The sequence below is a fragment of the Sporobolomyces koalae genome (assembly GCF_050403365.1).
Source record: "Sporobolomyces koalae JCM15063 DNA, S_koalae_JCM15063T_v1_ctg59, whole genome shotgun sequence".
NCBI lineage: Eukaryota > Fungi > Basidiomycota > Microbotryomycetes > Sporidiobolales > Sporidiobolaceae > Sporobolomyces > Sporobolomyces koalae.
The window spans coordinates 53,651-68,898 of NW_027481712.1; the positions used below are offsets into that span (position 1 = coordinate 53,651).

The 15,248-nt window shown below is 54.1% G+C and overlaps 5 protein-coding genes across 5 annotated transcripts; 1 reads left to right on the plus strand and 4 right to left on the minus strand.

The window, feature by feature from the left end:
* Positions 1-3,149: 3,149 nt before the first annotated feature.
* On the minus strand, positions 3,150-4,640 carry TGS1 (RNA methyltransferase; the record flags this gene model as incomplete). The annotated part of the gene is made up of 4 exons (XM_076681209.1): positions 3,150-3,796; positions 3,857-3,934; positions 4,010-4,123; positions 4,214-4,640. 4 exons carry the CDS (start codon positions 4,638-4,640, stop codon positions 3,150-3,152), a joined length of 1,266 nt encoding a protein of 421 aa, XP_076531677.1.
* A 534-nt stretch (positions 4,641-5,174) lies between these two features.
* Positions 5,175-6,931, minus strand: JCM15063_003003 (ribose-phosphate diphosphokinase; the record flags this gene model as incomplete). The annotated part of the gene is made up of 9 exons (XM_076681210.1): positions 5,175-5,309; positions 5,403-5,826; positions 5,905-6,005; positions 6,071-6,080; positions 6,145-6,200; positions 6,271-6,442; positions 6,519-6,611; positions 6,721-6,817; positions 6,898-6,931. 9 exons carry the CDS (start codon positions 6,929-6,931, stop codon positions 5,175-5,177), a joined length of 1,122 nt encoding a protein of 373 aa, XP_076531678.1.
* Positions 6,932-7,229: 298 nt separating this feature from the next.
* RCM1 (rRNA (cytosine-C5-)-methyltransferase RCM1) lies at positions 7,230-9,775 on the plus strand (the record flags this gene model as incomplete). Its single annotated transcript, XM_076681211.1, has 7 exons — positions 7,230-7,246; positions 7,336-7,469; positions 7,540-8,149; positions 8,220-8,608; positions 8,705-8,776; positions 8,854-9,183; positions 9,255-9,775. 7 exons carry the CDS (start codon positions 7,230-7,232, stop codon positions 9,773-9,775), a joined length of 2,073 nt encoding a protein of 690 aa, XP_076531679.1.
* Positions 9,776-10,409: 634 nt separating this feature from the next.
* On the minus strand, positions 10,410-13,104 carry MUB1 (MYND-type zinc finger protein MUB1; the record flags this gene model as incomplete). Its single annotated transcript, XM_076681212.1, has 3 exons — positions 10,410-10,916; positions 11,009-12,732; positions 13,026-13,104. 3 exons carry the CDS (start codon positions 13,102-13,104, stop codon positions 10,410-10,412), a joined length of 2,310 nt encoding a protein of 769 aa, XP_076531680.1.
* Positions 13,105-14,274: 1,170 nt separating this feature from the next.
* Positions 14,275-15,159, minus strand: JCM15063_003006 (uncharacterized protein; the record flags this gene model as incomplete). Its single annotated transcript, XM_076681213.1, has 2 exons — positions 14,275-14,412; positions 14,485-15,159. 2 exons carry the CDS (start codon positions 15,157-15,159, stop codon positions 14,275-14,277), a joined length of 813 nt encoding a protein of 270 aa, XP_076531681.1.
* Positions 15,160-15,248: the final 89 nt, after the last annotated feature.

The following is a 15,248-nucleotide window of genomic DNA, read 5'->3' on the forward strand; positions in this document are numbered from 1 at the left end:
AGCCGAGAGAGGACGCGTGAGATAGACTTTCGCCGCTGCTGAGCGCGACGGAGTGACGGAGCGACGAGGCTGGGATCAGACCTGAGGTATGCGAGGGGTAGCAACGTAGACGAGTAGAGTCAGATAAGGTCCGCGATCATGTCCTGCGAGACGGAGTCGGCGGCGGAGTTTCCTGCGATCACCTCGCCCGTTCTTGCGAAGGAAGGACAGCTGGCGCAGACGTTTGAAGCGAACGCCATCCAAGGCGGACGCAGGCAGGAACTAAAGAGAGAGAGTCTGCTACTCACGACGGTCGGCAGTGCTGGCGGTCGCAAGCGGTCGACAGGAGGCGGAGAAGAGATTGCAGAGGCGAAGGTCCGACGAGAAGTAATGAATTGCCTCGTTCACGTCGCACTGGCGTCTTTGGGCTGGGAGATGATCCGCTCTGTCTGAGTCTGCGTCGGACACGACGCGGAAGGCAGAACGGCAGCAGCGCAAGCTGCAAGGCACAAGGCACCACGCGCAATCCCCGCTCGGGAAAACGTTCCAACACGGTGCCGGGGTCTAGAATTCATTGAGGTCCGGTCTCCAATTAACCTTAAAAAACTATGCTCACTTCCCGGATCCGCAAGACCCTGCAGACTTGCAGTGCCGGTTGTGCTCACTTGGCAAATGGCGAGGGCTCTTCGGACTTGTCGTCGCGAAACGCTGTTTCGTTGTGCACCAATCGCCAGTCTCGCCGACCCGCCGGGTCTAGGAAGCTGTTTGTATGCTCCCTGCATGGGAAAGATGGAAGCGTCATCGAGCGACGAACGAGCAAAGTGGCATCATGAAGGTCGAGGTACTTGCGGTGCCTCATTGCCTGCTGACGGAGCAAAGGTGGCAATGAAGCACCCGATCAAACTCGAGTCAAAGTGTGCTCGCCAATACGGTTCCAGTACCGTACTGCAGATGGGCGATCGCGGTCCCAAGTGCCAAGCTTGCGAGCCCGAGCTCGGCGCCTGTCGTCCGAGTGCCCTTGCGTGCGACTGCGCGGGCGAACAGAAGCGAGTTCGGGGCGCCGGTAAGTGGCCTCTCCATTCCTCCGCAATGTACTCAAGCAGAGAGCGTCGAAAAAAGCGGCGAGCGTCGTGTGAGGCAAGTCTTGTGTTGCTCTCACGCTCGCTTTCGGAAGCCCAGATTCGAACATCGAGACGCGCCGTCGTTGCGGTCCTTGCGCCGTGTCAGGACACGATCGCCCAGCGCTGTCTCACCGGGACGAGGGCTCTTGTTATACGTTTTCTGAGCCTATTTCTCGGTTTGCCTTTCTTTGCGCTTGACATTTCCGTTTCTAGAAATCCGTCTCCCTTTCTTGTTTTTTTCCGCGTTCTTCTTGAGCACTTTTTGCAGTGGTATATGGCCTGACATTGCCCGAGGTAGGCCCGTCTTGGGAGCTTGGTTGAAAATACTGAGTGCCGAACCGGACACATGTCCGTGATGCTTTGGCGTCCCCTCTTTTAGCGAAACTTTACGCCTTTGTGGCCGCGTGAGTCGATTGCTCCGTCAGGAGCGAGCTTTTTTTTTTTTTTACCTTGTCCCTGGTTGGTGCCAGTTCGGTCGCTACGGCGTTACCCGTCGTTACCATTCAGAGGTACTGTACTCAGGCAGGTTCGGGTTTCTGAGCTCCGTAGCGAAGGTCGAAAAAAGCTCCAGAATCGGCGCGCGAGTTTTCCAGGTTTTCCATTTGTTGCGAAGGAGAAGGCCAGGGATTCAAACGGGATCGCCTCGACGCAGGAAAAGAAACAGGGAACTCCCAAACGAGCTCGACAGTGGACCCGCTGATTTCACGCTCATCTACAATATTGCTCCCAAAGAAATCGCAACGACAGAGCTCAGGTCCCAGCACGACATGCGAGGATCAGTCTCCAACATTGATACGTGTCAATGAATCCGTCATCCTCCTCCACTTTCAACTTGTTGAGCTGGGCATCGTACCCGTTCTAATGTACTAGTTCCGAGACCGAAGATCGCTACGCAAGTTCGGCCTCCAAGCAAGGCGCCAACTTGGGTTCAGAAGAACCGGTTCATTGGTCCCGCCGCCGCCGCTACCCGCACGCGAACTGCCACTCCGCGCTCTAGATAACGTGCGAGACGAGGAGCCAGCGTATCAAGGTCACAGCTCCGGACTTTGCCTCCACCCGTTCTTCTCGGAGTTTCAACGTGCTGTTCAAGAGCGTCGTCAAACCTCGCGCTCAGTGGCATGAACTTCGTCATTGCCTTTTGCTTCGAGAGCTCTCTGACAAGTGCTGATCGACCTCTCTGACTGAAGCGTGGAGCAAGTGGCTACCGCGGCAATGCATGGTTATTGGCGCGGAAATGACACTTGGAAGCACTCCAGGCGATTTTGCCCGCGCTCAATCACACTGTGGCTGACTGCAAACTTACGTCATTAGAAGCATCCGAGCTCTCTCCACGAGACCCAACTGCACCACGCCTATATGCTTCAAATCCAACCAACAATCTGTTTCAAAGTGGCCAAGCAAACTCGACTCTGCACGCATAAATGAAAATACATCGCCACGTTGTTAATATTCAGCAAAAAGGTTGGCAGGAAAACACCAGCTCGGTCTTCTTCTTCGACAAGCCCCGTGGATGTCCGTGACAGTTACTGCTGGCTTCGTTTCGGATTTTTTCCTGCGAAAAAAAAGTCTCGAAGCAATTTCGGCTGGACCATTCCCGTTCCCGCTCCGCCGTTGCCTGCTTGCCCATGCGTGACCGAACATTCGCGAGAAACGTTCAAAAAGTTTGGTTCTCATTTCGATCAAGACCCCTTTTTTCCTTCGGGGTCCAAAGATCAAGGTTGTGCTGCAAATATATCGTAGATGGATCCTGTAGGAAATTGCCAGAATCGCGACAAGAGCCGATATTATGTTTCCACGAAAGAGGAACGACCCACGTTGGCATAGGTATGAGCATGCTCTGGACGGAGTAACGAGCTTGATCGATCAAGCACGACATTGTGACTGGCACGGGATCTCGAGCAACGAGAAAAACCAAACCGATGTGCAAGATGAAGCTGAAATTCGTTCTGTTGTCGGGAAGCCTTCCTTGCGCAAACAAGGAGACTGCGAACGCGCCCCCTGACTTGTCCCAGTAACCGAAAAAGGGGCGAGCACTGAAAGGTGGTTCGATCAACTCGAATCTCCGTTACTGTCATCCTCCTCATCCTGATCTGATCTTCCACTTCCCACGACGAGATCACCAAAGTATGCAGTCACTGCTTTGAGTTTGCCACTCATCCATTCTTCCTCGATCTCGACTCGTTCCCGCTTTCCTCCTTCACGTTCTCCCGGTTTGAGCGGTGACAGGTTCGCAACTTCGAGCAGGTCGACGTTCCTTGGGAGGAAGTAGGCGATATGAGGCGTCACTTGAGCCGCAAGGGAAAAGAGTTCGGCACCGTGCAAAGGTGCGAGAGCACAGAGAGGGTATGCCGAGGGCGTAGCAGGTGTCGCGGTTGAAAGGACAGGAGTTGACGGCGATACGTTCGACAATTCGGTCATAGGTTCTGTTCGTCGTCGCTTGTTCTGCTGTGGAGTAGCGTCCGTCGTGTTCGTCGTTCCTACAGATTCGTAACTGATGCCTCCCCAAGGCGGACTGAGGAAAATCACCTCGATCTCGTCATCCTCGGCGATCTCTCGTTTCTTCTTCTGCTCGATGTATTCTTTCGTCCACTGGACCCAATCGGCATGTATGAACGTGATCCGGTCGGCAACTCCGTAGATTTGCGCGTTTCGTTTCGCGCAAGCTAGTCGCACTCTCGACGTATCGAACGCGATCACTGCGTCAAAGACGGTCTGATTAGCTCGTTGCAGAGAGATTGGGAATCCTATCGACTTGCCTCGCTCGCAGGTAAAGGCAAACTGGATCGCATTGCCACCGACTCCACAGAAAGCGTCAACAATCACCCCACTTCGACCTGTACATCGGCGTCCTCCAAGTGTTCAGCTTTTTCTTCTGCACTTGCCCGACAGAGAAAGAGAAATATCCTTACACCTCTCTGCTATTTGAGCGGCAATGTTTTCCGGTGTGACCGAGTACCACCCTTCACGATCCATCTCGCATCCCGAATCGAACAATGAAAACAGTCGATATCTCTGAGCCCAATCTGAAGTCCAGGCAAATTCGTGTTCAGCAACAATGATACCAACACTCGTTCGAAACGCCCAAACCGTGTATAGAGAGACAAGAGGCTCACATTTTTCCAATTCTTTCGGAAGTTGGTCCGGATCATACCTCGTCACGACTCCAAACCTTTTCCCTTCTCGTTCGTCCCACTCCAAGACGGGTTCGTCAGGATCTACGCTGCGAGACCTCGAACGTTTCTTTCCCAGAGACTTGGTCTCGACTACCTCGACTGGAGGTTGAGTCGGGATCAGGTGTTGTTCGATCGAAGTACCGTCCAGTTCATCCTCGTTCGCTGCCTGCGTTTGTAAGGACTCGTGTTGTTCAACTTGTGTCCGTTTCTGATCAGCGTTTGCAATAGAGGTTGAATCGAGTCCGTTCGAACTTGACGTTGATGCAGAAGTCGTGGCAGTTGGGATGATCGTTTGAACTGGATTGATCAACGCTCGTACGAAGGGAGAGTTGAGAATCGAATTGTGTTTGCGATTCGGTCGCATCATAGTGTTCAGATGAGATGCGATTAATCTCTTCCGGATCAAGTCCAAGTGAGAGGCGAAGCGACGATCGTATCCCAAGTGCGCGCTTTCGGTTAAGCGCTTCAAGCGATAGTAGCTTTGCCGATCCAGAAGAGAGGTGTAAGGGAAGAGCGTTCGAACGAGTACTTTGTCCGGGAAGCAATTATTCGATCCCGCAGCAGAACGCGCGCGATAATATGCGGCAAACAATATTGTCGCGCTGAACAAGCTCTGTGCAAAGTTCGAACTTCTGCAATATTGGGAATTTCCCAGGAAAACCTCGATTGATTGCGACCTTTCTAGAGCGATGACAGAGAATAAGGAGGTGTTGGGGCCGAGCGAAACAGTGTAAAGTTCAAGCAAGACTAGGAAAGCTCTTGGTAAACCTGGAGAAATCGGCAAATAGAATGGGCGGGAAGGGTTTGATTTTTGTAATTCGATACACAGATGGAGGTCAAGCCGAGAAAGAGAGAGTGAGAAGGAAGATGGGGGGTTTCGTAACAGAACGGATTGAACAGCTCAGTGACCTCCCTTGATGGGAGTTTGAGGTTCTTGTCGCTCTTCGAAACGAGAGAGTACAGAAGCCGGGTGCGAACGAGCTGTCACGGCAGGACGAGGTTGGGGAGAAACGGGGTAAAAGTCATCCTGAACTGCCTGCTCGTGGGACAGAGGGTTCCAAGCCACATCTCTCACTCACGTCAGCAAGATACAAGTCATCGGAGTAAAACAGTGAGAGAGAAAGCGTACGACGGGTACCGAGTTGAACAAGACTGAAACGGATTCTCCAAAGTGACTCCTCCTGACCGCTTCTGCCAACACGTGACTGACATCGATCTCTCGAACCCGGTCACACCCCTTCTTGTGCTTCTCTTGCGGGATCGAGTTCGTGACGATCAACTTTTCGATCTGACTGTCGTTCAACACTCGCATCGCCGGTCCACTCAGGATTCCGTGCGTGACGAGCGCGAGGACCGATTTGGCCCCTCCTGCGAGCAGGTGTTTCGCCGCGAGTGCGAGCGTGCCACACGTGTCGGCCATGTCGTCGATCAGGATCGCAACCTTGTTCTCGACGTTGCCGACGAGGACCATGCGAGCGATCTCGTTGGCCTTTTTGCGCTCCTTGTGGAACAGGGCGAAATCGAGGTCGAGAGCTGCTGCCATCGACGAAGCTCTGAAGTTATACAAAGAGGAGGGTCAGCGACGAGAACTTTGGAAAAGGGATTGCACAGGAAAAAGTGGGAAGACTGACCGCTTGGCTCCTCCGGCATCAGGACTGACAATGACGGCATTGGCGATGTCTTTACCCATGGTTTCCCGGAGGTATTGCAGCATGGTGGGTTCGGCGTAAAGCTGTAATAGATTCGAGAAATGAGTATGTGAGCGGAATCGTGAGGCTGAGGATGGTCTCAATGAACGAGACTCACGCTGTTGACGTCAAAAGGTCAGCTCGAATGCGCGAAATCGACAGAGAGGACAGAAGAGAGCTCACTTGTCGACGGGGATGTCAAAGAATCCCTGAATCTGGGAAGCGTGCAGGTCCATAGTCTGTCGAAAGTTCCTCATCAGCAGAGTTCGAGGGGAGTATGACAGAGTCAAGCTCGAAGAAGCCACGTACAATGACGTGGTCGATTCCAGCACCCTGGACGAGCATGTTGGCGATGAGTTTGGCGGTGATGGGCGCGCGAGACTTGTCCTTCTTGTCCTGACGAGCGTAAGGGAAATGAGGCACGACGGCGGTGATCCTCTTGGCGGAAGCTATCCGCAGGGTGTGCGCCATGATGCACAATCTGAGGGACACGGATGAGAGTGTCAACTGGACCGGACTCTATCGCAAGCCGAGCGAGAGAGAAGGAGTGGACAGACTCCATGAGAGCGCCGTTGGTGCCGGTCTCGTCTCCACTGGCAGTCGCAACGATGTAGACATCGGCTTCTCGCACACTCTCGTGGAAAGTAACGCTGCGAACGAGGGATTCGACCCGCGGGGCAGAGTCAGGCAAGAGTCAGCGGATAAGGGACGAGTCGGGAAAAGGCGGGGGCGGATGCAATTCGCAGACTGGGGACTGACGAGAGTTCACCCGAAGGCAGGGTCACGATCGACGATGCACCGAGTTGGATGCCCAGGCGGCGAGCGATCAACGCCGCGAGTTGCGGGTGAGACGTGCCTAGATTCCAGGCGACCAGCAAAACGCGGCCGAGTGAGTGAGCACACCCGCGGGTCGAGCGGTTGTGAGAGTACGCGTACCACTGAAGATCTTGAGTCCTTGAAGACTAGCCATTGCTCGAGAGGGGTTCGACGGGTTCAAGTTGCGAAGCAGGAGGCGATGCTCGAAGCACTTGCAGGATTTCCCGCTCGCCTTGTATCTCGCCCGCTCCGTCTCGGCTTCACTCGAATCGCCCGAGACTGATCGGAAAAAGTCCTTCAGCTCAATCTAGCACCTATTGCGCCGATCGCCACTACACCCGGACTCGTCTCGAAGCTTGAATTCCAAGTCCGAATTCGTCTCTCGCGCCTTCTCTCTCACTCTCTCTCTCGCGTCTCCTCTCCGAGCCTCGCAGGGGACTAGCAGTCACAATATGGATTTCTACCACCGGTATGTCTCTTTCTCGACACGCGTGACTGCCTGCGAAACTCTGACCTCTGCGAGTTTGATTCAACAAACTTGGTTCGTATCGATTGCAGCACCGCGCTCATCCTCGACTCGCTCGATGCCAAGAAAGGTTCAGTCAAAGGTCTGTGCATGTCGGAAGCGAAAAAGTCCAAGAAACCTGGAGAAGGTGCTCGATTCTTGGGCGTCGTGGTCAACGTCCTCAAATGTAGGGTTGTTTGAACCCTGTCACTCCTCTGCAGTATAGATGCTGACTCTTGCCACTTCCCCTTTTTCAGATCGACCTCATTTGTTGCATTTGCTCAACGCGACGAAACTGATGCACCAAGAACCGACCCTGTTTGTACCTCCATCGTCGACCCTCGCCCTCTCGAACGCGCTCAAATCGGGATCAGCTTCGTCCGCTTCGAAAGCCCTCAAAACTGCTTCGCACGCCACAGACGGCAAGTCGAAATGGGTGAAAAAGGTCAAGGAAGCTCCGACCCCGGAAAACCTCGCGATCGTCATGGTGCACGACCTCTTGTTTGCGAAACGGGGGTTGAGTCTCGCCAAGGAACACAAGGTGCGCAAAAAGTTGGAAAAGTACAAACCTGCGTTGGACAAGGAGAACGAACGAGAGAAACGCAAGAAACGAGTCGCGACGAACGAAGGACTTCAAGTCGCTTTGCCCGACAAGGTCGCGAGCTCCCTCGAAGGGATCGGCAAGGGCAAGAAGAAGGAACACGATCTCGAAAAGTTTGCGGGCGAGGAAGGCGGGATCAACACGGCGGGAGAAGTGAGGTGGTTGCGCGTCAACACGCTCAAGTGGACGGTCGAAGCTGCAGTCGAATGGCTCGACAAGGGTGGATGGGCCATGTTTGAAGAAGTTGACGAGATGCTCGCCGCCTCGTAAGTGTTCTTTCTTGCTCTCTTCCTCAAAAGGGGGCGGACAACTTGACGAAATCATTCCGGTTGCCAGGCAATCGCAATCGCGAGTTTTCGCTCTCGACGCTCACATCGAACCTCTGCTCGCATTCCCGTCTTCGCTCGTCCTGACCACCTTGTCAGCCTACCAAGACGGACGTCTCATCGCTCAAGACAAAGCGTCGTGCATGCCCGCGTGGGTTCTGCTCGCTCCAGTCTTGGCCGACCTCGAAGACGCGATGGAACAACCTGAGCGTGAAGAGGATCGGGACAAGAAGGGCAAGAAGAACTTGTTGAAAGTCCTCGATGCGACCGCTGCTCCTGGCAACAAGACGACGATGGCTGCAGCCATGCTGGGAAGTGAGGGTAAAGTGATTGCGTGCGAACGAGATCAAGGTCGGTTCAAGATCCTGAAAGACATGTGCAACAAGGCGGAGGCGAGAAGTGAGTTTCTTTCTTTTCGATTCCGCCATCTCGACGCTCTGTTTTCTTGATCTTCAGAGTAGACTAACCCGGGTAAATATTCATCTTCAAAATCAGATGTGCAACCGATGAACGTCGATTTCTTGTCTCTCAACCCGGAAGATCAAAAATTCAAGAACGTATCCCACAGTAAGACTTTCTTCCAGCCTCGACAAGCTTGATTTCACAGAAAGAGTCCTAACCTTTCGCTTTTTTTCTTAAAAAAGTTCTCGTCGATCCTTCGTGTTCCGGTTCGGGAATCCCTTCACGTCTCGATCACCTCGTCCCTACCGTTCCAGACGAAGAGAACCTCGCACGAGTGAAAGCGTTGTCGAACTTCCAACTCGCGATCCTCGCACACGCGTTGAGGTTCTCGGGTGCGAAACGAGTCGTGTACAGTACGTGCTCGATTTGGGAACAAGAAGACGAAGGAGTCGTCATGAGGATCTTGGGCAAGAAAGAGTTTCGAGAGATGGGTTGGAGGTTGGAATCGAGGGATCAGGTGTTGCCTACTTGGGAACGTCGAGGTCGAGTCGAAGCTTGTGGTGGAGACCAAAGTAAGCTTAACCCTTGTGTTCTTTTCTCGTCGCAGAAAAAATAAGCTTATACGATTCATCATGGTGATCAGACATTGCCAATTCGGTCGTACGTGCTTTACCCGAAGACGGTACAAACGGATTCTTTGTCGCGTGTTTCGTCAAACACGAAGGAAACAACGACAAGGACGAGAACCCGATCTCTCAAGAATCTCTCGCAGCCGTTCAACGTGCTCAAGAGAAATGGAACAAGGAAGCTCAAGAATCGATCGAACTCGAGGAAGGAGGTGAACTCGAAATCGTTGATCAAGAAGACGAGACTTTGCCCAAGGTGGTCGAAACGAAGAACAAGGGGAACAAGAAGGTGGTTGGTGGCAAAAAGACGAAAACTCCTTCAACTGTCGTTCGACCCAAGGACGAAGTGCTTGGGAACGACAAGAAACCTACACCGGCGGTCACGATCAAGAAGTCGAACGAAACATCAGGATCGACATCGCAGCAAGAACCTGAATTGAGTGGTGGTCCTGCCAAATTGACCAAGAAACAGTTGTACTTGATGAAAAAGGCTGAACTGCAGAAGAAGAAGGGCAAAGTCGCAGCTAGCGACGAGTAGAAAGCATCCTTTCCTTTCTTCTCTTCTCTTCTTTTCTAGGGTCTGCTCTGTTTGTGTACTTTTTACTTGAGGGTTCTTTGCCCACCTTGCATTGCAGGTGTTGTCTTGTTAATTCTCCGATTCAGGAGTAGCCGTCTCCGCGTTGATTCAATTTCCGTGATCACTTCACTAACCGTAATTTGCCTCGAGACGATAAAAGTTCCAAAAAGAAAAGACGAAGGAGAAAAGAAAAGTTATTATTGATACAGAAAAAGGTGGAAAGTCTGCGAGGCTACATGGTCGAAAAACGGCAGGGGTAAAGTCACGGAAAAAAAAAGCAGCAGAAGAAACCCTTTTGCGTGTGCGAACGAAAAGAAAAGAAAAAGGGAGAGAGGAAGGGACTAAGTAGATGGTTGTAAGGGTTCAGGACCGAGCCGCGACAGAGGTAGACCTAGAGACCAAAAGACAAGACAAAGGAAAAGAGCGCCGAGATATGCAACGGTAAGAAGAGAGAAGGCTTTTGTTCTGCGGAATTAACGACGACATTGGCGAAACAAGGAGAGTCACGAGGGAAAGAAAAGAACCAGGAGTGCAGGTGGGAGAGGATGAGATGAGCAGGTGCGGGTGGTGGGGGGCATGAAAGGAGAAGGGTGTTTCAAGCATCTTGGATGCGTACCCCGTCTTGATCACCCATCGACATCATGTCGCGTGCGATTTGATCCTCATCAACCGTGACGGGCATACCTCCTTCGTTCTGTCCTTCCCCAAATCCAGGTAACGGAGTCGGTTGTACGAGCGGGTGATGGTGATGATGGTGAGCTCGGGGAGTAGCGGTGTTCGTTTCCGGATTGACCGAGATCGTGCCCGAACGGTTTCGCGCGGTCGGTCCACCGGTAGGAGGTGGTGGCAACACCTCGTCCTCATCGTCCTCGTCTTCGTCCCCAGTAGGTCTTCGATGTCTCCTTCGCGCTCCTGCTCCTGGAAGTTGTGGTGGAAGAGGTGATGCGTTGGTAGGAGTCGCGATTCCAGTCGAATCGACCGCAGCCGAATCGGGTTCACCCGTTCTTCGACTACCGCCACGAACGGTGCTACGTTCATCCGACGATTGCTTGTGACACCAGAATTTGTGTCCGTTGCCCCAACTTGCCGACTGACAGGCTTTCTGCTCATTCGGAACAAAAGACGACTCAGCATCTGGCAACCGCATAGCTAGAATCGCTTTTTTGAAGAGAGCAAAAAAAAGGGTCAACTCACGGAACAGTACTTGGCTCGACGACACCGCCTGCATTTGGCAAACTCGCGAGCGTATTGCTCCCACTTGCCACAGTTCATGTTGGCACACTGTCGAATCCCACCTTGTTGCTCGTCTTTCCTGCACGCGTTGCGCATGATCGTGCATGCCCAATACTGTACTTCGTTCGAGAGCCGTGGCGTGAACGGGTCATCGGACGGAGGCCGATGCGTGAAGAGTTCGACGAGCGAGAAGATGTTGATCGATCTCGGTCGGATTGTCGAGTGCGAGTGCGAGTGCGAGTGGGTGAAACTCGCCTCGTGTTCATCTTGATCGCAATCCGATTCACACGACGACGAAGACGAGCATGATGCAGGAGAGGGCGAGTGAAACACTTCTCGCACGTGCGGGTACTTGCTCAGATACGCAAGCAGTTGCAGTGCGAGGAGAATGTCTTCGTCTCGGAAATAAAGCTGACCTTCGGCGGCTTCTGGCGAAGTGGGGGCTTCTGTGGGCGAAGCAGGCGCCGGAGGTGCTTGTTGAGCACGAATCGGCGATGGTGCCGCTCTCGGGGTTCGGTGCGCCGATGGAGACATGTGCGCGAGTGCTGCTTCTTCCACGCTTCGCGGAACGGGCACGTCGACCTCTGCTTCAGATCGTTCCTCAACGGGGGACGACGGTCCACTCATAATTACGTCTCCATTGTCATCCGTGACGGGTACTGCAGAGCCTTCGTCCTCTTGGCCCGAACCGCTCGACGAGGAAGGGCCTGGAGCTTTTCGCACGAGTTCTTCGGCGGTAGCGGTCGATGACATGGTCGACATGGTGATTTCCTCGGTCTCTTGTCCCGATGAAGAGCCATTGTCGTCACCGGTGAGAGAGGCATCGTCGGTCGAGAGGATCGTGTCGGGCGTCTGGACCCGCGAAGGCGGGACGAGCGCTTCGGCGCCGGCCGAAGACGAGGCGGCGACAATGTTGATGCGCGTGAGGCGCGGTCGAACCGGGGTGGGTGCAGCGGTGACAAAATCCTGATGAGGGATCCGAGCCCCCGACGTATCAACAACGACGACGGTCTGGTCCTGCTCGTCTCGATCGATCGGTTCCCGACCACCCTCGACCATAGCTTGCGCCTCTTGCAGTCGGACCTTGCGCGCCTGCAGCTTGTGCCACTCGACCTGGTTTCTCACTCGTTTCCGCTCGACCTCTTCGAGGTAGCGTTCGAGGACGTGCACGACGACTTCGAGCGCGCCCGCTTGTACGACCCGGGTCCGGATCGCCTCACTGCCTCGGACACCAATGTTGACGATGCACTGGAATGCGAGGGTGTAGGTGTACAGGAGATGTCGCGACTTGAGCGAAGGCGGCAAGAGCAGGCTCGGTGGAAGCGCGGCGGTGCCAGCGAGTGCGGGGAGCATCGACGAGAGGGCGGGAGCATCTGATCCGACGAGCGCATGATGCAGACGACGAATGTCCTCGAGCGAGGGCGAGAGGTCGTACTCGGCGAAGGCTTTGAACGGACTCTGGCGTGCTTTGCGCTGGGTCGGCAGTTGGCGCCCTTTGCCCTTGACGTCTGCGAGCGAGACGGGTTGCGCGGTCGGGTTTGCGCAGTTTTGCAAAATGCGTACGAGGCGTTCGAGGCCGCCGTCGGAGGAGAGGGATTCGCGAATCCGAGCCGAAGTCGCAGTCAGGTAAGACAGGTGAGTGAGCGAGTTGACGAGTGGGAGGGACGCAGCGGGAGCATCGAGAGCTGTGTGAGAGAGGACGAGAACAGGAGCGTCAGTAGTCGAGCACGGTGAGAGGAAGAGCTTGCGACGACTCGAAGGGTGACTCGGCCGGAGTGTGGTCCCCCTCACTCGTTCCCCCTCGCGCGCCTCTCTCGCAGTCAACGAGGACCGAGGGGCATTGATGGCAAGCCTCGACGACGAGCTGCTGGGCAGAGTGTCGAGCGGAAGGACGAGCGAGAGCGGTTACGAGGATCGTGATCGCGCCCGGGCGGTTCCCACACCAAACAAGGGGCGAGATTGCGCAGCTCGCACTCACCTCGGCGGTCGTACAGACTCGAAGAGATGCACACGCATGCACGGTTGTGGGTCGGGAACGCAAAGTTGGACTCGCGCATGGTGCACGAGAGAGAGGCGCGGCTGAATAAGTGGTGGCGACGAGAGACAATAGGCGATGTGGGCAGCGATTACGGGTCGCTAAGTCGTGACGGGCGTGAAGGACAGTCACTGGGTAGTTGTACCGGATCTTGGGGGATTAGCACGACATGGTGAACGGCGAGAGGTCGAGTGTTGCAGAGTGTGGGAGAGAAGCGAGTGCGCGTGCGAGTCGGAGTCAATCCCGAGCTGTCAAATTCAGATGCGCAAGTCTGACGCGCACGAGTCGTGATCGTCAGCAGCGTACTCGATATATAGACCGCAGGTGGGTGGACAGGCTGCGCGCGGGCAGGAGGCGAGCGAAAGGCTGAACCCCGGACCAAGACTCGCGGGAAATGGGCTTGTCACCACTCACCTCGTATACTTTTGTTCAGGCGCTGACCGAACTACCGAAAGTTTATGCTTCTGGGTTGATGCGAGTCGAGGTGAGTATGCGAGGCTGGGCCTGGTGCGAGAGGTGACAACCGTAGCAGGACGAGCGATTTCCGTGATTGGAATATTCAATGCGAATTCAATTGGATTCGCAACCCACACCGGTCGAGAGCGAATTTCTGCTCCGAGTCTGTTGGCGACTGGAATCAGCTTTCCCATACCCTCTCATCCGGCTTCCAGTCTGGCACTGGCACCCGAGCTGGGCCCAGTTTCGTTACTTTTTTGAGACTTGTCTCGCATTTTTACTTGTTCTCGTCAACCGTACATGAGCCGCAGCTCTCTCAAGTTGTATTAGACATGCGTTGAGGAAGGACTCGAGGCAATCACTCCGAGTCACCCCCTGGAAACTCGCATCGCGCATCTGTGATAAACCTTCGATCACGAAAATTTTCAACCTTCCCAAAGTTGCTGGCCAAGAACCTGTGTTTTGATACTCTGTCGTGTCCGGGTTTACTAGCCTCTTTGCTGACAACGAGAGCGACAGCCTACAGGCCCCCAGAGAGAGAAAAAGAAAGGAAAACCCGCCACGAATTGCCGATGAGTTTTGATCGCAATTCGATTCAACCCGATTGCACCGGCTGCGTGTCCAACGGACGCTATCATAGATCGCGACAGAACCCGTACCTCTAGATTCCCCCTTTGAACGGCGCTGATGCCTTTCAAGTTGGCGAGCAAGAGATTGAACTGTACGCTGAAAGCGCTCATCGTTTCCCTTTCTTCTTCTTGCTACCGCCCGTACCTCCCGCGTTCGCTCCTTCTGCAAGGGCATGTCCCGTCTCGTTGATGTGGTTGAACAGTTTCGTCTTGGATGCAAATCCTTCTCGACACACGTTGCAAGTCTGTATCGAGCAGCATCCGGTCAACCGGAAGATCCCAAGATCGGGGAGGCGGTATGTATGGGAGGTACTCACGAATTCACTCATCGTGGCAGCCTGTTTCTTTTGCAGTTCTCGCATCCTTCGTTTGTCCTTCTTGCTCATTTCGTCTTCCTCGCGCGCTTCTTCTTCCTCTGTCGCCGTCACAGCAAATCGTTCCGTCGTCGAGGCGGGATCATCCGTACTATCGACGGTAGCAGGAGTCGCCGTTCCGCTCTTTGCTCTCCGTTTGCCCTTCTTGCCCTTCTTGCTCCCCCGTCCTCCCATGTCAAACTCGTCGTCGTCGTCGACATTTGTCGAATCGACTTGTAGAGCTTCTTCTTCGTCACTGTCGACGAGTCCAGTCGAAGGCATGACCTTCTTGCCCCGTTTCCCTCGCTTCTTCATCAATTTCTCGTTCCCGAACCCGATCGCATCGTTCTCGTTGGTGCTACCCTGTGCTCCTTCGTCGTTGTCCTCGAACGGATTTGGATCGAATGAACTGAAGACTTTTTTGTTCTTCTTGTTCTTCTTCTTCTTCTTTGCTTGATTCGCAATGTCATTCTCCTCGTTCTCTCCATCGTCGTCGTTGAGTGACAGATCGGCGAGATCATCAATGTCTCGTTGTGCCGACAGACTGGGAGAAGGGTTTGTGGTAGCTGCGAGTTGCTCCGAGATGGGCGGTGGAGGTTCGGCAGTATCGAGACCGAGAGCTTCATCTTGTGCTTGCATCTCTTTGATCAACCTTTCACGAAAGAAAAAAAGACAGAGAGAGAGCGGTGATTCGTCAGACTTGATCGTCAAATGCATGGTGGGGGGGG